At 38.0% G+C, this 22,523-nt stretch overlaps 2 protein-coding genes across 2 annotated transcripts; one reads left to right on the forward strand and one right to left on the reverse strand.

The window, feature by feature from the left end:
* Positions 1-543: 543 nt before the first annotated feature.
* Positions 544-1,719, forward strand: LOC116024342. Its single transcript, XM_031265237.1, has one exon. It carries the CDS (start codon positions 544-546, stop codon positions 1,717-1,719), a length of 1,176 nt encoding a protein of 391 aa, XP_031121097.1.
* Positions 1,720-9,102: 7,383 nt separating this feature from the next.
* On the reverse strand, positions 9,103-11,670 carry LOC116025824. The gene is made up of 4 exons (XM_031267179.1): positions 11,008-11,670; positions 10,833-10,873; positions 10,207-10,362; positions 9,103-9,343 (listed from the first exon to the last, which is right to left on the reverse strand). Exons 1-4 carry the CDS (start codon positions 11,240-11,242, stop codon positions 9,275-9,277), a joined length of 501 nt encoding a protein of 166 aa, XP_031123039.1. The 5' UTR covers positions 11,243-11,670; the 3' UTR covers positions 9,103-9,274.
* Between the last annotated feature and the right edge of the window lie 10,853 nt (positions 11,671-22,523).

Here is a 22,523-nt window from a genome sequence, read left to right on the forward strand (position 1 = left end):
AGATCAACCTCTCTCACAAATAGACTGTCTATTCCCCTGAATATCCCACAAAGCACAAAACCCACACAAGATAAAATTCTGTCTCTACCATCACCACAAACCACACAAGCAGAAATCCCCGAGCATCAAAATCCTGAAAATCCTCTCCCCATCCAGTCAGAAAACTCTCATACTGATGAAACTAGATCTGAACCTCAATCTGAACCAAATCCTGAAGCAACACCTACAAATCCCATTGATGATTCTCCATTAGACTTTGAGTTTGAAACAGGAAATCCTCCAGAATTACAAGTTGCAGAACCTACTGATGAAGAAGACAATCTGCCTTTGTCCCAAGTGAAGAAGAACCAAGAAAAGGCTAAAGGAAAGAAGAAGATCCAAGAAGAACAAGTGGACAAAAATCCTGTGGCAAAAATTCAAGTCTTTTCCGCCCCTGTCACAAGGTGAAAAACCAGGTCATCCACAGCACAACAGGAGAAGGAAACCCCTTCACCAGCACGAAAAACCAAGAGAAAACAGCCAATTGCTGAACAACCTGTCCCTATGGAAACCACTGCTAGTAAGAAGAGAAAGAAGAACACCACTCAAACTCAGCAACCTGATGTCTCTGCCGTAATACCTCTTGGAGTAATCACCCCTCAATTCTTATCTGATGAGTATGCTGCAAGATGGGACTCAACAAACAAAAGGAAAATCCTGAGCGAAAGGTATCCTGATGTTGAAAAGTTCAAGTCTCAGTGCCAACTCATGCCAATGTTTGAGAAGTTAAACCTTGTCAAGTCTGTAACAACTCAGACGAGCTATCCACCTATTGCCATCAAGGAATTTTATGCAAACCTTCTAAAGACTATCAAGGAGGCTGGCTCACATGTTTATGGACGTGTTTGGCTGAGAGGAAACAAATACAATTTTGACACACGTACCATCAATCTGTATCTGGGCATAGATGCAAGTGACATTGAGGATCCTATTATTGGTGCAAATACAATCACAAAGGTTATTACAGGAAGAACATACAGCTATTGGCCTGCTGAAACCAACATGTTGCCAGCCAAATCTCTCACAACAAAGTATGTTATTCTGCACAAACTAGCAATGACAAATTGGATGCCAAATGAACACCGAGGAGGATTAAACTTTCTTATGGCCACCCTGATCTACAAGATAGGCAAAGGTATTCCTATCGACATAGGTGACATTATCTTCAAACATGTGGCATCTTTCAGAAAACCAGAGTCTAAGGAGAGCAAGGTAAAGCTGCCTTTTCCCTGCACAATTTATGGAGTTCTGCGCTCACAAGGGTTCAAACTAGAACCAAATGAGCCTATGGATGCACCACAAGTCAGAAAAATTGATGCCAAACTCAAACAAGGAAGTCATGTGTTTGACATCTTTCCAGAACATGCAAGTAGCTCAGCCCCAGCTCTGAACCTTGATGCACCATTTACCAGCAAACTCACAGCCCAGCACCTTGACAAAAGCATCAGAGATCTTAACACGATCATACAGATACTTGTTGAAAAGAGAACAATTGAGATGCAGTTACGTGAACAACTGAGATTGAGAGACCAAGAGATGACTGCTGCTGCCACTGAAACACCCACTGATCCATCTACTGCACATGAAGCTGATTCCACTGTACCTGAAGCTGATTCCACCGCACCTGAAGCTGAATCCACTGCAAACAACCAGGAGGATGAGTCCTCAGAATCTGATTGATTCTTTTCTAATACCTGGGTTGCCTTTTCTACTTTGTCTTGCTAAGGAGTCTTGTGGCTACAGATTCACAAGTTCCTTGCAATAGGGGGAGTAGAAACAACCTTCTAAACATTGGTTACTTGGTTACTTGAAGATCGTATTGGTTACTTGATTGGTTACTTGGTTACTTGAAGATAGTCTGAAGACCCTTTTTTTTATGAAGAAGATAGTCTGAAAACCCCACTGCTCAAATAGATTATTTGTAATAGGGTCTCATGTTAGTTTATGGTCTTTTTTTGTTTTGTATGATGATATAATCATCTTCATATTTTGTTGGTTGTTTAATTCTGTTTTTTTTGGACTATGTTTTGAATGAACACTGTTTTTGACTATCTCTAATGTTTTAGGAAGATTGTTGTGAATTGCCAAGAAACTTGCTACAAAGGGGGAGATTGTTAATAAAATTGCTAAAAAGAAAAATATTTGTGAAACTCCCTAAGTTGTAACAAGTCCTTGTGACAATTTTGTTAGTTCAGCAGATAGTTCAAAAACAAGTTATCTTATGATGTATTAGGTTTCCTATAGTTCAGTAGAAGGATCAGAAGGCTTTAAAGACAGCTTGCTGAACGAAACACTGAACCAAGACAAGAAGAGGAATCAGAGTCAGTTACGAAGGCTTCAAACTTAACCGAATCTGGGCAAGATATATATGAGGAAAATTTCCAGTGATCGATGATGATCGGAGCATATACAAAAGATCTGAATGTGAAAGCTTCCTCATATGTGATAACGAGATATCTTAACAAAGCTTACCTTTGATTCAAGATGCATCTTCTTCATGAAGTATTGGGCAAGCAATCACTCTGAAAGCCAGTTGCGCTACGATTGAGGGGGAGCCTCAATTCAAGAAGATCGGGAGATCAGTATTCTTCAACTCTTCAAGGCTGAACTCTAGAATGGTGATGATGAAGATTTCTAGAGTTGCCGCGTGATTCTCTACTGTAAACTTGTGATACATTTCCAGAATTGATCAATGAAGAGTTGGGCAATCAGAGTGATGCCCCCCAGATGTAGGAATTGAGATTCCGAACTGGGTTACCAATTCTTGGTGTTCTTGCTGCTTTATTATTCTTTTGCACATTATCTGCTTAATACTCCTTGTTCTATTCTTTGCACTAGATCAGTAAATAGTTAAAGGTCATCTAACAAATCTAGTAATTGGATTTAATAGTTAGAAGGCTCTTTTACAATCTTAGATCTAGAACACGGAAGTCTAAGTTTATCAGATATTAGTAAAACTACTAGCTATTTCCTAACATCATCAATAATCAAACCTAAAGAATTATAAAAAGTAGTATGTAAAGCATAATAAACTTGTTGAGTATGAGTTTCAACATCAAGACTATCAATATTTAATCTTTTGATCCAATTTAATGCCTCGCGAATACTAAGGGTCTCCACTTCCTTTGACATGTAGATACCTTTAAACCCCATCCCCTAGCAGCATAAAATACTCCATCAGAGTCTCTTATCATTCAACCCAAACCCATACAACCCCCATTCTGACAAACCGCCACATCAGTATTCAATTTGAACTTTTCGACACTAGGCTCGCGCTACCGCTCAACCCTCTGACTATCACTAACATCTTGATTAGACTCATTCACATTAACTTTTCTTCAATTCTCTAAGAAAGAAAAATCTTTGTTAATGATGTTATAATTTGTAGTATGTCGATTTTGAAACACCAACAAGTTTTGGCTATTCCATATCCCAGAGGAGCATTACAAACCTGCAATCATTATTAGTCACTGAAGGCAAACACTTTGCAAAGAACCAATCTGATAGCCCTCCTCGCGTAAGACTCCCTTCAATACATGCCCAATGCCAAATAGTTTGTACAGTAGGATAATCAATAAATAAATGCTTCGTAGATTCCAACGAACTATTACATAAGAAACACTGAACTGAACAATACACCCTTTTTCCCATTTAAGGCATCAGTAGTAGGCAGAAAAGAAGAAGCAAGTTGCCAACAAAATATTTTGACTTTCGGCGGGATATGCATGAACCAAATATAATTCCTAGGATGAGTAGAAGAAAACTGACCTAGTAATTGACGATAGTAACTCTTTACTGAATAACCTCCCTTCTCCTCCCACTACCAGATCCACGAGTCAGAAGGTTTATGTGTACTAAGTAAATGCGTTTAGATTAGCTTTTATTAAATATTGACTAGTATTTTGTACGCGTGATGCACAAAAATTCATGCCCAATATTAAAACATTAATAAATACAAATAATTAAAATTTATAATTCGAATTATATATACATATGCATTTATACACACACATATATGATTTACCATTAATAGAAATTTAATTAAAATATAATCAACCATTAAATTAATTATATAATGATTTTAAGAAAGTGATAATTAAAGAATAGGAAAAAGATATGATATATATAGGTGTATGGTAATAATGATGAAGTTAAAAAGTAACGGTGTAAGGGTAGTTTCGTATAGCAATAATGTAGTATGGACAATTTTGTCTAATAACATTAAAGTGTACAACATTTAAAGTAAAATGTATACAATTATTAGCATACAAAAAGATGGACATAAATCAAGGATATAACCTTAATTGAGACATATTATGTTTTTAGATATATGAGGTATTTGGTAAATAACTGTTAGCTGATTGGGTTAGTGGATTTGATTGGTTGATAGCATTAACTATTTGTAGAAAGATATTTGGTAAATTAGCTATTAGTTGATAGCTGATAGCTGATTACATGCAAAATGACTTTATAAAAAAGCTAATCAAAAAAATTGCTTTGAGCAGCTTTTTGAATTTTAGCGTTTTGGAGCAATAAGATATTGCAAAAAAGTTAATTAATTAAACACTTATATTGGATGTTTGACCAAGTCAAACAGCTAATAGTGGTCAAATAAGCTAAAATTGGATGATAAGCTAACTATGTTACCAAACAGGATTATAATGTATTGTTATTCATTTATTTGTCAATTTAAAGTAAATTATTTCTTAAATTGGTTGGTAAAAATGTGCAACATTTTTAGTAAAATTTTGTATATACTTAAAAAAGTTCATACTTTAAAATATCGATGCACAATGAAAATAAATGTTTTATTTCAAAATACTTATTTTATTTTTTTTACCAAAAGGAAGGGAAAAGCAAAAGTTCGACTTGTCAAAAACTCAAAATCATCTTAGTGCCAAAATTCTTATCAATTAAGAAACGTTCAGGCCTTCAGGCCTTCAGGGGGTATTTGGTTAAATAGAAAATTTTTTCTAAAAAAAGGAAAAGTTCTCCTTTAATTTGAGGAAAATGAGATTTTTTTCCTCTGCTTGGTTCATGGAAAACTTTTTTCTACATGAAAAGTTTTTCTTAGTTATGAGGAAAAACTTTTTCAAAGGGTGGGAGTAGGATTTTATTTTCCATATATGGAACTTGGAACTTGGAACAAAAAGTGAGCTAACATGACTATTTTACGTTTGTGATTCATTTTTTACTTTTATTATCATTATTATTGTGTAGGGGCATATAGGTCTTTATACACTATATTCATTACAATTCCAAATCCAACCAAGCAATGGAATCTGATAGGGATTATCCCCTATCCAACCTAAGCCTACATTTGATCAGTATAGGATTCGGGACTCGAGTTGAACCCGATTCGATCATCACCGACCTAAGCCGCTCACCTTCCCAACCTAAGCCCTAACCGAGCAAAGCATTAGAAGACCAGGCGAAAGGGCTACCAATCGTTTTACCCTGACCGTTTTAGGGCGGGTCAAGCTACTGATCGGTGATACTTAGCGCCCAATGCCCAATTCCTCCAACCGAATATGGCGGCGAGACACCCAAAGAAGTCAGGAATCTTAGAACACGTGGACGGGCCGCTAAGGGCCCCGGTAGGGCCTTGTGCATGCAGCCCATGTGCCATGCATGCCGAGAAACTAATGCATATTCCCTCATCTCTACTATAAATGCCGCATTAATTGCAAGAAAGGGGGACTTTTGACATTTTCACCTATCATATATATGCTCAGGGTCGTCTGACCTCCATTTAGTTCCCCGAGCTTATAGACTTAAACCAATAAGCAAACTAAAGGATCTCTACGCGGTCCAACCTCGATACTTGCACATATTAGTAGAGATCATCGTATTTACTACATCAGAATCAATATTCACATTAATTTATTTTCCACCAATTAAACAATAAAATCAATCTTCCTAATAACTGTTTTTCCATAGAATTTTAAATCCATTTCTCCTACAAATATTTTCTATGAACCAAACATACCCTTGTATTATCTTCGATCTGTAACATTTATAAAAAAAAATTAGTTAAACATGTGTGCTGGTCCCGGAGGTAGAGGAGTGAGTCTAGAAGGAGGGGGGGGGGTTTGAATAGACTCACTGGGTTTTGAAAATTTTTGCAAGTAGAAACCCTTTAGAAGAGTTAGAACTTGACAAAAGATAAACGCAGCGGAAATAAAAAGCTTATCGGTTTTTAGTTTCACTTGGCACCGTTTTTATAGTTAAGAAAATTTAAGGCTTGGTTCGTGAGTATGCAATGCAATAGATATAACAATAAGTAAGAGAGAGAGAGAGAGAGAGAGAGAGAGAGAGAGAGAGAGAGAGATGTTTTTATAGTGGTTCGGCTGTTAACGAAGCATACTCCACTCTTCTTCACAACTTGTGAAGGATTTCACTATTATCTCCTTTGATAGTACAATGTCTTCCCAAATGTGCTCCTTTGATCACAAAGCTAGGCAGCCATGCTTGTGTAGGTTTTTTAACTTCTCCAAGTTTACTCTGATCTGTTTCTTTCTACTTCTCCCAAGTAGAGGTTGGTTGAAATGTTGAAATTCTCTCCAACTTGGAAACCTTGACTTGAGCTTAGCTTCTTGAATCAACACTTGAGCAGCACAAGATTTCTCTTAAAATCTGGATTGAGAGTTTTGAGCTTTTTCGAATATTTTCACATGTATACTTATTGGACGAAATGATACTTGTTCTAAGGAGATTATGTCTAATTAAGTTCAAAATTATCCGGTTGATTATAGAGTGCCCTAGGTGAGCCAATCGATTATGTCATAGGCCAAAAGAATGTGAGTTCTTAAATTTCAAAGTAAGTGCAACACACGAAACCTCAGGTCGAATATAGGAATAGTATAATCCTAAGAAAAAAAAAGTTCTTCCTCAAAATGGATTGCAAACATTGGAGATAGAATTGATGGGGTTGTATACAACGGTTTGTTTGAGATCGATATTCTGCCAGAGTTTTTGTTGAAATGTGGACCCAATCCCATAGCAACTATAGTGGAAAGCACTTTCCCAAGCGCGAGATATGGCATGCTTGATGAGTCGCACCTAGAAGGCCGAGCAATCTTCTCTCTGACTTTAGATGTCGTTGACCAAATTAATCAGTACATGTGCGACATGAACACTGTAGAAGGACGAACATATTTAAGTTGTGAATCTTTGTGTAAGGTAGAATCAGACAGTGAAAATCTATCAGAAACACACAATCCTAAATTTCTAAATAGTTTGAGATTGCTAGGACTCCCTAATCATTCATTGACATTAAAGGATGGCGTACCTGTTATGCTATTGTGGAACATAGACCACTCTCTTGGTCTTTGCAACGATACGCGTTTCATAGTAAAAAAATTGACAAACACATGTCGAAGCAAGAACAGTTAATGGGACACATGAAGGAACCAAAGTTCTTATCCCCGAATGTCTTTCACTCCTTCTAATATGAGATTGCCCTTCAAGTTCCAGCGTAAACAATTCTCATTGATGCTCTCATATGCCATGACTATTAATAAGAGTCAGGACCAAACACTAACTCATGTTGGGTTATTGCTGAAAAAACTGGTGTTTAATCACGGTCAATTATATGTGACTTTTTCTCGAGTCACCTGTCCTGATGGCCTAAAGGTGTTAGCTCTAGACGAGGATGGACTCTGTTACTACTACCAATGTCATCCACAAAGAGGTTTTCAATAATGTGTAATTCTAACCGGTGATATTATGTTTTCTTTTTTCTTTTTCAAATAGCACATTTGCTCAAGTTTTACAAATCCTAAACATTGATATATAAAATCTCCAAAGTTTCAGCACCGAATACTTACATCTATACATTAGCTATTAATAATTCAACAAGTATTTAGTCCAATTCAAGCAAGGATAGCATCACAAAACATAATCGATCCAAACCATCTTTTCAATTGCATTATATAATATTTTATGTTTTAATTTATATAATAAATTAATTATATATCGATCCAAATATTTTTAAAATATTATAACAAATACATTCCGGGATGAAAATACTAGTTACCATTAATAACACAAATTTTTTTATAAAATAATGATAATATATCATTTTAACAGAGTCAATAGTACTAAAAAAATCCATTTTAAATAAATCTGTGGCTCTAGACCAGGCAAAATCATGTGGATTTTAAAAAGGCAATAATGAATTTGCAAAACTTAGTAAGCAGTTTAATTAACGCAAAAGTAGGTGATAATCATTTATCATTAGTAATTATCTATGAACGTAATTATTGCCATAAATTTTTATTTTGAATATTATCCACCCTATCTGTTGTCCGCGCAGTCTAAAAAGTCAATACCTCAGCATGAGAGTTCAATCTTGTAACCTTCTCTTAAGGAGAACCATAGGGTCCCAACCGAGCAGAGAGGGTATAAAATTAAATTACCTTAGTTAATGCAAAATGGTCACCTAAAGTTGCAATACCCGAATGACCATCTGTTTAGCTGCTTTAGTGTTCCACTTCAATTTCTTGCCAAAAACCATAGAGGAAAAGCAAGAATGCATACCCAAGAATGAAAAAATGCAGCAAAATTATTAACAAGAAGGATGCACACTACACCAAAAAGGTTATTTAGCGGCGGTTAATTTGTTACTTAGAGGCGGTTCAAAACCGCCACTAAACTATTTAGAGGCGGTTCTCCAACCGTGTCTAAATAGTGTGTCGCAAAGGATTTAGAGGCGGTTTTAGACAAGTGTGGGAATTATTGAATAGCATTGCATTTAGCGGCGGTTTCAAAACCGCCTCTAAATATAAGGTAGTTTACTTTGCTTTTTGCGGCGGTTTTGAAACCGCCTCTAAATAGAGTAGTTTATTTTGCTTTTAGTGACAATTCTCTAACCACCACTAAATATAACTATTAGTTTATTCCTTTAAATTTTAGTGACAGTTATTAAGTGTCGCTAATTTTTTTTTTAATTTTGTGACGGTTATTAAGTATCGCTAAATAATTTATAATTACATTATTATATTTTTATAATTATCATTTAATTATATTTATTAAAAATTCTTTATATTAAAATGTGTATTGCAATCACAAATAAACTCTATGTACACATTTAATTGGGAAGAAAGTACTAAACACTAATATTTGACAAACTCTAGCAACAAGAAGTGGTGAATCCATCAATTCCTCTCATCTTAACATTCAAACAGAAGTGAAAAAAAAAAACATACTAAACACAAACATTTCACAAACTCCATCAACAGCGACAGCAAGAGTGTTGGGTTGAATCCATCAACAGAAACAGCAAGTGATCATTCACAAACTCCTAGAAGATAACATCAATGTAAAAAAACAAAAAGAAACTCAACACTATCAGTAACCATATTTGAAATATCAGACTTACCTACTCTGAAATCAACAAGCACATAAATTATCAGGGACAACTCGAAATTGCTTTAAAACACAAATAGAAACAAGTTGCTACATGGCAATTAAGTTATATGTCTTTCTAATTTAAGATCCAATAACCTAAAATAATGAGATAATCTTGCTGACAGAAATAATGTGTAATGCAAATGTTAATGTTCAAAATGGAAGAGGATAGGAGAAAGTGTGGGGTGAAAGGATAAATTAATGTAAGAAAACTAAATAAAAACCAACAAATGGTCTGCTAATGTACAAGGAAAATAATACAAATATCTAGAAAGTATTTCCAGAAGAAAAGTCATAAAGCACATTCTCAAATGCTCAAAAACCAGCAAATGGTCTGAATCACTTATATACCCTTGCAATCAAACTCCAGGCACAATCTAATATAATTCTTCGAGTATTTAGATAATAGATTTCTTATCTCTAAGAAGGGAATGCATTGCCCTAACAGGGATGATTGTATAATTATACCAAGTGTAGCTAGAGTTTTGCATGCAGCATATATAGCACCCTTAAGTCTAAACTATTCAATTTGGTTCTACAAATGTAATGTTGTAAGCTGCCTAGTTGAATATTGAAATGTTTAATTTGTCAATGAGCGATATACAACTCAAAAATTTACTCTTTTCTTTATTTTTAGTAATGCTCTTCTACCTATACAACTCCAAGTGAGGTGTGACATACCATTTGCTTAGATGTGATACATATGTGACACAGAGCCACTAAAGCCAAAACACAAACTGGAAAATAAAAAGATACCTGAATTTCAATGACAAAGGCTCGTGATCCATCCAAAACTACAGCAACAACACGCCCTACTAAAACATCATAATCTGAATGCTGTTCACTTAGAAACATTTCACTAGGGCTTGCAACAGCTTTTAAACCTGATTTTGACTTTTGAAATACACCAAGCTGACAGAAAAGAGAAGTTATGTCATCAGATTACCCATACGTTCAACACAAAAACATGTTTGCACACAATTAAAGAAAATCACTTCAGTAACTCATTGAGGATGGCCAACCACCCAGTCTAGTTCCTTTTATTTAATATTTGTTTGTTTTCATCTTTTAGTTAGATCATTTAATAATATTCTCTTTCTTTGAGCCTAATTAAGTAACAAGTTAGAAGCCTAATACATTTGTAATGACTATCATTTAAGCTTACCATGTAATCAATCATTTGGATCCTGTATCATGCAAAAAAAATCAACTTAAAGTGTGATTCAGCAAATGAAAGCTCCTACTGTCAAAAAGGAATGCGAGACATTTATTTTAAAAAGAAAAAGCTTTCTGCATATGAGAGACATTCTTTTTCAGCAGTACAAAAGCAATCAACATTTCTCAGTTATATCCTCTTGAACCTGCAAATTTTACCTAATTACCTGCAATTCTTTCATTTTCACCAAAGTATTCAGACCTGAACCTGCAATCTCAAAATAAATAATAAATTTTCAGCAGCATCTCAAAAATAAAGAAATAAATAAACAATTTAAATTAATTTACCTTATGCAAGGACAACCAAATAAAGAATTGCATCAATAATGGACAACATATTACCAGAAATTAAATTAGAGCTAGAGTATCCCAGGTGGCGATGGGCAGATAATTCATTCACCATAAGCGCAATTAAAAAATCGTGGCTTCCTCCGGCTCTGCCGCGCCCTCTTCCGTTGGGGAATAGCCGGCCGCGACGGCGATACGGTTGGAAGAATCCCATTCCGGCGAGAGCATCGCGGAATCGGGGCTGAGAAAAATCCGACAATAGAGCATTACAGTGCAGGATAAATGCCATATAATTGAGAAATTATGATAAACCGTAAAGAAATAAATTGGAAATGGGTCTCGATAGTAAAACCCTAAATATCGTCTCAAAACCAGGAAAAAATGTGGAAAAGAAGGGACGGAATAAATAAAATTGATTCAACACCGCCGAAACTAACTTCTGAACAGCTTCATTAGAATCGTTAAAACTCCCATTTGGGGGTAGCTTTCGCATCCATGGAACTGCAAGCAGAAATTTATGGATGAAAACACGAAGAGAAAAATGAAAATAATAAGAGCTATAAAGGGGAAAATAGGGCAAAACAGAGAAAACAAATGATAGGAATCGACTAAAAAGGAAGGAAAACACGACGGAAATGGCGATGGCAACAGAGAGATGGAAGCGAGAAGTTGGAGAACGACAGGAGAGGAGATCTGTTCGGGTGAAGGAAGAATGACAGTAAATAATGGAGTAATTATTATTACTGTATTATTTACTGATATAATAGAGTTTTAATTATTTAGTGGCGGTTCCCACAAGTAATTGTGATTAACAATTAATTATTTAAGTTTCAATATTAAATTAGCGACGGTTTCTATAACCGCCTCAAAATAGTTATTTAGAGGCGGTTATATATAACCGACAGTAAGTATATGTTGCTAAAAACCCATTTTGTTGTAGTGGCAGAGCCGGCAAGCCCTTATATATGGCGTTGCGTGCAGCCCTTCTCGAACTACCAAACACAGTGCGTGCCTCATGGGCGAAAAATTGCAACGATTTGATGACGTACGACATCAATGAACAAACTTCAAACTAACTACTATTGCTAACCTTTAGCAACAATTGCAACAATTCAGTCCCCAACCTTTATGCCTGTTAGCACTGAAAATTCAAATAACGTTATTGGGCTGTGACTGATAATTGGTTATTCAATTAGTTGCTTTAATTAATTAAATTGGGCTGATATTTATTTAATTGGGTTGATTAAATGACCTAATAAATAATTGGTTGGCCTAGTTAATTAATCTAAAGTAATTGTTGTTGAACTGTTGGCCCAAATTCAAGGAATATATTTAATTGAGTTGGACCAGACTATCAATTGGGCTGCTCAAATTAACGGACTTGGACTTGGTTTGGCCCATCAAAGTACATGTGGATCACATAATTTGTGGAAAGATGTGGGTATTATAAAATCAATTCAAAATTATAAAATCATGAACCTGAACATGATGATGTCCAGGTACATTCCTTGAATTTAATTCAAAATATTAAATTAAATTCAAAGGATGGGGTTTGCTAGGTTTTCTCTACTCCCCCACCACTATAAATAGTGGCTTCACTTTGAAGATTAAAGGCATTGAGGATCAGAAGACTTTGAAGCTCTGAAGATATGCATCTCATCGGGGGCACGCCTGCAATTTATTTGCACGAAGGACTCGCTTGCAATTTATTTGCACCCAGCACCTACAATTATTTGCATCGAGGGACACGCCTGTTAATTATTTGCACCGGGAGGACTCGCCTGCAATTTATTTGCACGAAAGACTTGCTTGCAATTTACTTGCACCGAGCACCTGCAATTATTTGCACCGAAGGACTCGGCAAGCCTCCAGTTCAGCATACTCTAAACTCGGTCTACTTCCAGTTCGGCATACCCCGAACTCGGCATAATTCGGCACGCCTCCAGTTCAGCATACTCTGAACTCGGTCTACTTCTAGTTCGGCATACCCCGAACTCGGCATAACTCGGCACGCCTCTAGTTCAGCATACTCCGAACTCGGCATAACTCGGCACGCCTCTAGTTCAGCATACTCTGAACTCGGCATAACTCGGCACGCCTCTAGTTCAGCATACTCTGAACTCGGTCTACTTCCAGTTCGGCATACCCCGAACTCGGCATAACTCGGCATAATTCGGCATGCCTCCAATTCAGCATACTCTGAACTCGGTCTACTTCCAGTTCGGTATACCCCGAACTCGGCATAATTCGACACGCCTCCAGTTCAGCATACTCTGAACTCGGTCTACTTCTAGTTCGGCATACCCCGAACTCGGCATAACTCGGCACGCCTCTAGTTCAGCATACTCCGAACTCGGCATAACTCGGCACGCCTCTAGTTCAGCATACTCTGAACTCGGCATAACTCGGCACGCCTCTAGTTCAGCATACTCTAAACTCGGTCTACTTCCAGTTCGGCATACCCCGAACTCGGCATAACTCGGCACGCCTCCAGTTCAGCATACTCTGAACTCGGTCTACTTCCAGTTCGGCATAGCCCGAACTCGGCATAATTCGGCACGCATCCAGTTCAGCATACTCTGAACTCGGTCTACTTCCAGTTCAGCATACTCTGAACTTGGCATAACTCGGCCTACTTCCAGTTCGGCATACTCCAAACTCGGCATAGCTCGGCATACCTCCAGTTCAGCATACTCTAAACTCGGCCTACTTCTAGTTCGGCATACCCCGAACTCGGCATATCTCGGCATAACTCGGCATAGCTCGGCAGAACCTGGCATAGCTCGGCAGAACTCGGCATAGCCCGGCATAACTCGGCACGCCTCCAGTTCGGCATACTCCGAACTCGGCACAACAAGGCATACTTCCAGTTTAGCATACTCTGAACTCGGCACACTTCCAATTCGACATATTCTGAATTCGACACACGTCAAGTCGGCATACTTCTAGTAGAGAATCAGAGGACTTCTATACAGAGATTGTACCCTTTTTCGTTTGATACACACTACTTATTGTAACCGATATACTTTGAATTTTGAATATATACAATTCAAATATTTCGCGTTTACATATTTTGGCACGCCCAGTGGGACAACTCTGCCTCCCATCTCTCTACTACTAAACTACTTCTACCAACGCATTCAATGGCATTAAACAGCCCCATGTTCAGGAGGACCTATGCCCAAGCTACCAATTCCAAGTCTGCACCTCTAGCTAGCTCCGGTGCTGCTTAGAAGGCGCAAGGTCCACTGACTAGGAACCGCGTCAAGAGCTCGGGGGTCCAACTGCTTGAACCTCTTGACATGGCTCAAAGAGTGGTTCGAAGAATCAACAATGCCCCAGCTGCCCCAAAGGCAACTACCTATGCTGGGAGTCCGCCCTCTCCTAAGGGAGCTACCGATAGTAGTAGTCCAACTTCTATGCAGGGGAACGCCAGTAGCGGGAGTACTTCCCCCGTATCCCCGCCACATCCATTATGGAAGGCTACGCCTGAGTGGACGCATGTCTACAATGTCATGCCTGCCATGGCAACTAACACTGAGTCTGTGGAAGAGCAATTAGCTAGAATTGCTAAGACTCTTGAAGGAATGACTATACTCCTTCAAAACCAAGATAAACGGATCAACACCCTTGATGATAAGGTAGGAAGCATCATGGAGGGGCAAGGAAGTCGTGCTCCAGGAAAGCAGCCCGAGGGGCAAGAAGAGGTTGTTCAGCAACCACAACCTCCTACTAGCTCTGCAGTGGGAGAAACTACTTCTCACTTGCCTGCAACTGAGAAAACTATACCAATCACCGAAGGTATGATACCGGTGGATCAATTGAACGACTACATAATGGGGTAATCAAAGGCAAGTTGGATGGAAGCCAATCCTCATATTCCTATGCTAAGCCCTACACACAAAGGATTGAGGAGTTGAAAATGCCCTTCGGATATCAACCTCCTAAGTTCCAACAGTTTGATAGCAAGGGAAATCCTCGACAGCACATTACCCACTTTGTGGAAACATGCAATGATGCAGGGACTTATGGCGACCTGTTGGTAAAGCAGTTTGTCCATTCCTTAAAGGGAATTGCTTTTGATTGGTACACGGACCTCGAGCCCGGCTGCATTGATAATTGGCACGATATGGAGCGTGAGTTCTTAACTCGCTTTTATAGTACAAGGAGAACCGTAAGCTTCTTGGAACTCACCACCACTGTCTAGTGGGAAGGCGAACGCGCCAGTGCTTACATTGAAAGGTGGAGGGAATTGTGCCTAAACTGCAAGGAGAGGATATCTCAAACTTCTACTATAGAGATGTGCATCCAAGGCATGTACTTCGAACTCTCCTATATCCTACAAGGGATTAAGCCAAAGTCCTTCGAGGAGTTGTGCAGTCGTGCTCACGACATGGAGTTGAGCATCGAAGCTAGGGGAGAGCTCAATGTATTAAACTTTCCCAACTCCTCCAAAGCTCCTGCAAATCAAGAATTCAAGAGAGGTAATAAACCCTTTCCAAAACAAGAAAATGAAGCAATGACTGTGAAGACTACACCAATAACAGTCTTCACTAAAGCAAATGAAAGGCCTAGGCTGAGACCATTTTCTGGCCCGTCAAGGGGAGGTAAAAGGCCGACTCTTGAAGAGAGACAGGAGAAAGCGTATCATTTTTTGGATTCTGATGTATCTCCTATGTTTGATGAGCTACTCAAACACAGGCTCATTCAATTGCCCGAGATGAGACGCCCTGATGAGGCTTCAAGGGTGAATGACCCAAATTATTGCAAGTACCATCGCCTTCTTGGTCATCCAATTGAGCAGTGTTTTATCTTCAAGGATAAAGTTATGGCACTGGCCAGAGACGGGAAAATTGAGCTTGCTGATGCTAACGCAAGCGCAAATCAAATCTCAATTACACTTGGACGGTTTGCTCCTTTGTGTACTGAGAAGGAATATGGGAGGCAACGAAAGCGTCCATTCCCGTTCACTGTTAAACGTGATGTTGGTCAAAGTGCAAACCCACAGCAAAATGATAGCACATCTGAAGGAAAATGGGTGATTGTCACTCATAGAAAGAAGAAAAGTGAGCCTGTGAGATATCCAAGGCACACAGTGAATAATTGGGTTGCAAAAACCTCAACAAATGGTCATGCCCGTAGATCAAAGATGAAGGGGCATGTCAAGCAGACACGAGCACCAGTTCCCTTGGTTCAATATATTCCAAAGGGATTTAATCTACAAGGGGCAGGCAATATTAGCTCCTGCCTAAATACCAATGACAAGCAAGTGGATGTAGGAGAATGTTCATCTCCTAAACACACCGAAAACGAGGAAGTGCAAATGAATAGGGCAGCTTCCTACTCTGCAGAAATTACCTTCAAGGATGAAGATTTGTTACTTGGAGGTGCGCCACACAATTGCCCACTGTTTGTCGAAGGCTACACACAGGGGCAAAAGCTCAAAAGAATTCTAGTTGATCAAGGCTCAGCAGTTAACATCTTATCCCTTCGAGCCCTAAAAGACCTTGGTAGATCTACAGATGATCTCGTCCAAAGTCGTCTAATGATACAAGGCTTTAACCAAGGAGGGCAGAGGGCAATCGGCGTCATCAACCTCGACTTAAGAGTTGGAGGCCTAAGTTCAAGTGTCGTTTGCCATGTTATAGATGCAAGGCCATCTTATAACTTGTTACTCGGAAGGCCTTGGATACATAAAAATGGGGTGGTTCCCTCGTCTTGGCATCAATGCTTCATATATGAAAAGAACGGCGTGATTGAAAAGGTAGTCGCCGATGAAAGCCCGTTCGTAGAGGCTGAGTCTTACTTTGCGGATGCAAAGTTCTACATAAAGAAACAGGTCTTCGTGGAAGATGTCCAGAAAAGCAATGACAACCTGCATTCCCAACTAAAGTCAAAGGGAAAGGAAGCTGTGGAATCGGATCAACACACTACAAAGCTCATCTTCCCGCTTGCAAGAATTGACACACTTAAAATAGATGAAGCGGACCAAGTCTTGCCCACCAAGCGTACTGAGGGTTTTGACCCTAACGCTTATAAGCTCCTAGCTAAAGCTGGCTATAATCCTAATGAGCCTTGGAAGTTGGGAACGCTTATCCCCGAAGCCGGTGGCAGAGGCAAGGCAAATCAACAAGATCCCCATGTACGCAAAGGGTTGGGTTATGTTCCCCCTAAACCTGTGCGAATATTTATAAACAGGGCTGCGAGCAATTGTATCTCGACCCGAGTCATGGAAAGTTAATGAATGACTCATCCACCAAAAATGCAGCACGTGGTTAAACTGCTAACGCATCTCGCTTTGTCTATGGGTGGGCCCAAATCATAGGCGCTCCTGGCCCGCATGAGTTTAAACTGTGAACGGCTTTACCTAAAAAAGAAAAACATTTGAACTACGTTTGACTTGATCTCCTTTATAGGAGTACGTAGGCAGCTTAGAAATCAAATTATCTAAGTTCAGTCATAACAAAAACAAATCCAATTCATGTTGCAACTGTGGTATATCAAGACAATCGTTCAACGGGTCAAGGCAAAGATGAACGATTGTTAAAAGACAAGCGCACAAATGAAAGTATTGACATTATCATGAGTTGGGAAAAAGAAACGATAAAAGTCTTGCTACCAAAGGAACAGAACATCAGTCAACAAAAGCCTAAAGCTAAACATGCTATCTTTACATGTTTCTAAGCTTCCCTTCGCCTGATTCAGTCAACTCTGAAATGCGAGAAACTTTCGCCTCGGCATTTGAAACTACAGTCTCATCATTGACTAAATCTTTGATAGCCTCAACAATAGAAGTATCACAATCACATGCATTTTGACTGATAAGTTGGGACAAACCCTTTATGAGATTTTAAAAGGAGGAAGCTAAAAGAGGTTCCTTGACATGAGTCGAAACTGTCTCGTGTTTTTTTCAAGACTCCTTAGCACGAGACTCGTGAAATCAAGTTGTTACCCCAATTCTTATCGAATTTTAATTTTGTGGATCGGGTGGAAAGAAAGCATTAGTATGGTTTGCCATGGAAATAATTGGTTACTATAAGTCATGATGAGATAAGGACTGTGTCCCTAAGGAAATATGACCAAAATTGAGCGTGATGAGCTATGGTTCAATTTTCTAATTTTGAGGAATTAATTTTGGCCAAATTGAAATTAAATTTGGCTAAAGTTAGGAGAGGAAAATGAAACAGACCTCTAATAGAATTGTGAACACAATTGGGCTGTTGGATATGGATTTTTAGGGCCTTTTTTTCAGTCAAAATATAAATTATTGGGCTGCTCCCTGCAAATATGCACTGCAAATTTGGACTCTTGGGCAACTATTAATTTCGAGACTTCCTTCTCTTTGCATTTGAAGCACGCCAAACAAGTCTCAAAGGGGCAATTTGTTAGCACTGAAAATTCAAATAACGTTATTGGGTTGTGACTGATAATTGGTTATTCAATTAATTGCTTTAATTAATTAAATTGGGCTGATATTTATTTAATTGGGTTGATTAAATGACCTAATAAATAATTGGTTGGCCTAGTTAATTAATCTAAAGTAATTGTTGTTGAACTGTTGGCCCAAATTCAAGGAATATATTTAATTGAGTTGGACCAGACTATCAATTGGGCTGCTCAAATTAACGGGCTTGGACTTGGTTTGGCCCATCAAAGTACATGTGGATCACATAATTTGTGGAAAGATGTGGGTATTATAAAATCAATTCAAAATTATAAAATCATGAACATGAACATGATGATGTCCAGGTACATTCCTTGAATTTAATTCAAAATATTAAATTAAATTCAAAGGATGCGGTTTGTTAGATTTTCTCTACTCCCCCACCACTATAAATAGTGGCTTCACTTTGAAGATTAAAGGCATTGATGGCATTGAGGATCAGAAGACTTTGAAGCTCTGAAGATCTGCATCTCACCGGGGGCACGCCTACAATTTATTTGCACGAAGGACTCGCTTGCAATTTATTTGCACCGAGCACCTGCAATTATTTGCATCGAGGGACACGCTTGCAATTTATTTGCACCGGGAGGACTCGCCTGCAATTTATTTGCACGAAAGACTCGCTTGCAATTTACTTGCACCGAGCACCTGAAATTATTTGCACCGAAGGACTCGGCAAGCCTCCAGTTCAGCATACTCTGAACTCGGTCTTCCAGTTCGGCATACCCCGAACTCGGCATAACTCGGCATAATTCGGCACGCCTCCAATTCAGCATACTCTGAACTCGGTCTACTTCCAGTTCGGCATACCCCGAACTCGGCATAACTCGGCACACCTCCAGTTCAGCATACTCTGAACTCGGTCTACTTCCAGTTCGGCATACCCCGAACTCGGCATAACTCGGCACGCCTCCAGTTCAGCATACTCTGAACTCGGTCTACTTCCAGTTCGGCATACCCCGAACTCGGCATAACTCGGCACGCCTCCAGTTCAGCATACTCTGAACTCGGTCTACTTCCAGTTCAACATACTCTGAACTTGGCATCACTCGACCTACTTCCAGTTCGGCATACTCCGAACTCGGCATAGCTCGGCATACCTCCAGTTCAGCATACTCTAAACTCGGCCTACTTCTAGTTCGGCATACCCCGAACTCGGCATATCTCGGCATAACTCGGCATAGCTCGGCAGAACCCGGCATAGCTCGGCAGAACTCGGCATAGCCCGGCATAACTCGGCACGCCTCCAGTTCGGCATACTCCGAACTCGGCACAACAAGGCATACTTCCAGTTTAGCATACTCTGAACTCGGCACACTTCCAATTCGACATATTCTGAATTCGACACACTTCAAGTCGGCATACTTCTAGTAGAGAATCAGAGGACTTCTATACAGAGATTGTACCCTTTTTCGTTTGATACACACTACTTATTGTAACCGATATACTTTGAATTTTGAATATATACAATTCAAATATTTCGCGTTTACAATGCCAAAAAAGCTAGCATGCATGCATGCATGGTGTTGCACGGTCGACAACGGATCCGTAGCGATAGATGCGTGACAACAACAGTTGGACCTCTCCGGCATTAGGAAAAACGTAACGCATGCCCGCAGATCAGATCTATTTCTGTTTTCACGGACTAACTCCAGATCGAGAAGATAGATGCATGGACCACCGTACCACAAGACTTCCATGCTCCGGTGACTGAAAATGCCACCCGTCATATAGCACAACACTGGTGCTCAATCACACTTCCTCCGGCGACCACACATGGCAACATAAAAAACTATTCGCTATTCATCCCAAATCATAACCTTTCTTATTAATCATTCCAACTCTACTATTCTATTTTCTTTGAATGATTCCAATAAGTAGAAAATCCTAAGCCTAGACAATGAAATAAATTATTACAACTAAAATTTCTAACTTTTGTTCTACCTTAACATTTAGTTTTTTTTTTTTTACTTCTTTATCTGTTTTTATATTTTTTAATTTATTTATTTGAATTAATTTTTTAATTTTTTAATTGTATAAGGGTTTTCAGTATATATGATATATTTAAAATTTTGTATTCGGTTCGGAATGTTAATTTTTGTCCCACAGACGATTTTGAAGTGAATATTAATTTATGAAATTATATTTTTATTAGTTTATGAATTTATATTTTAAATTCTAAATTATTTTATTTTTATTTAAAATCAAAATTATAATTATAAATTAAAGTTTAAATTATTAATTATAGAAAAGTGAATAAAGTAATAGATTATGTGCAGGAATGTGGAGGAGTAGAGCCACAATATGAGGGTAGAGTATATGGTTATGTGGAGGAATTGGGCCTACAAAATGGAGAGAAGGGTTATCGATGCTCGACCTTTTTTGTTGAAGAGATTTCATGCTAGCAGGCAAACCAGACTCACATACTTGCCTTTTTGGGGGTGATAATGGAAACCCATCCATAGACACTATCCGATGGTGTGCATTGGACAAACCCATTCTTGTGATCTTAGTTGACAAATGACCACAAGGAAATAAACCAACCTAAGTTTTCCATAGCAAACCAGCTCAAACAAATAAAGCTTGGGATTCAAACTCGTTACCTTGTAGTCAGTTTAATTAGATATATATAAATAATATAGATATAAATTACTCAAAGATGAAGTAGCTTAGATTGTTAAGTATGTATGTGTTGTAATAGAGATTAAGAAGTTGAATCTTCCTACTTCATTTATTTTTTTCTTTCAAAATATCTCTTTTGTTTTAATCTTTCAACTCACTAGATGAAATTTTTGACTCCGCCCCTATTTGTAATTACAAATTTATATCCTTATTCATCTTGGTTAGGTTACCCCTATACTTGCCTTTTTTGTATCCATCTTGTCAACTACGAAGTTATCTAGGCCATCTTTCTTAACCATTGACCAAATACATTTTCTTACCCCCTATGTTCAATTATTATCCTTTGATCCCATTTTGAGCCTTATTCCATTTTTTTTTATTGCACCTGCAATATAATTCACCTGCAATATAATTGAAAAGGTTGTTTTAAGTAGCCCTTTGAAATTTAGTATTTTGAAGTTACAAAAAGCTTATTAACCAAATAGTTATATTGATTTTTTAACCAAGTCAAATAATTAATAATGGTCAAATAGGTCAAAATTGACTGATAGGCTAATTATTTACCAAACAGGGCCAATATATCTTTATTCTTGGTGGTGGTCCTGTTTGTTGGATGTCATCAGTTCATTCTATTGTAGCTTTGTTTACAATTGAAACAGAATACATAGTTGTGACTGATGTAGCTAAAGAGACTTTGTAACTTTCAGGTTTGATTAAGGAATGCTAGATGAGCATGGTTACCTCGAGCCATGGGTATATGTGATGAGATCATTTTTTTCTCCAAAGGGGCATCTTCATCACAGTGGAGATTCATTGTGTATGTCTCATATGTACTAAAAGATAATAAGTGTTAAATGAAAATGAGGAATAATTTAGTACAGGTACCTTGTGTATGATACATGGATAATTTAGTACTTGAACCTTTTTTTAGGGTTGCATATAAATATGATGTTTGTAACCATGATGTTTTACCATTTCAATTTAAAAAAAAAATTCATTCCTTTGGACATAGTCACTTTGTTGAACCACGTAAATATTGTTTTATGCTATTATTTTCAATTCTTGTTGTGATTTATCTCAACAAATATATATATATATATATATATATATATATATATATATATATATATATATATAGTAAATATGTAATGTTCTTATTAGTTTATATTTCTACTCAAAACGAAACATATCTTTCTATTATAGTGATATCCTTGATCTAATTAATGCATAGTTTATCTACTCTTTCTTAACCACATTCAGACTCTAATTCAATGAACTGTTTAAATACTACTCTGATCTATACCATGTACACGCATTGCTACTGAACTACATATGTTGTCTGATTGCAACAATATAATGAAGGCAACACATGTTGGATATAGCATTCAAATAGGTGTAGTTTCTTGTTAGCTCTTGTCCTATATTGCTTTTCTTAGAGTCTTTTTCCCTCCTTTTAAATACTAAGGGCATGTTTGGTTCCTTGGAACTCATTTTCCGTTGGGTG

Source organism: Ipomoea triloba, chromosome 7 (genome assembly GCF_003576645.1).
Source record: "Ipomoea triloba cultivar NCNSP0323 chromosome 7, ASM357664v1".
NCBI classification, from domain to species: domain Eukaryota; kingdom Viridiplantae; phylum Streptophyta; class Magnoliopsida; order Solanales; family Convolvulaceae; genus Ipomoea; species Ipomoea triloba.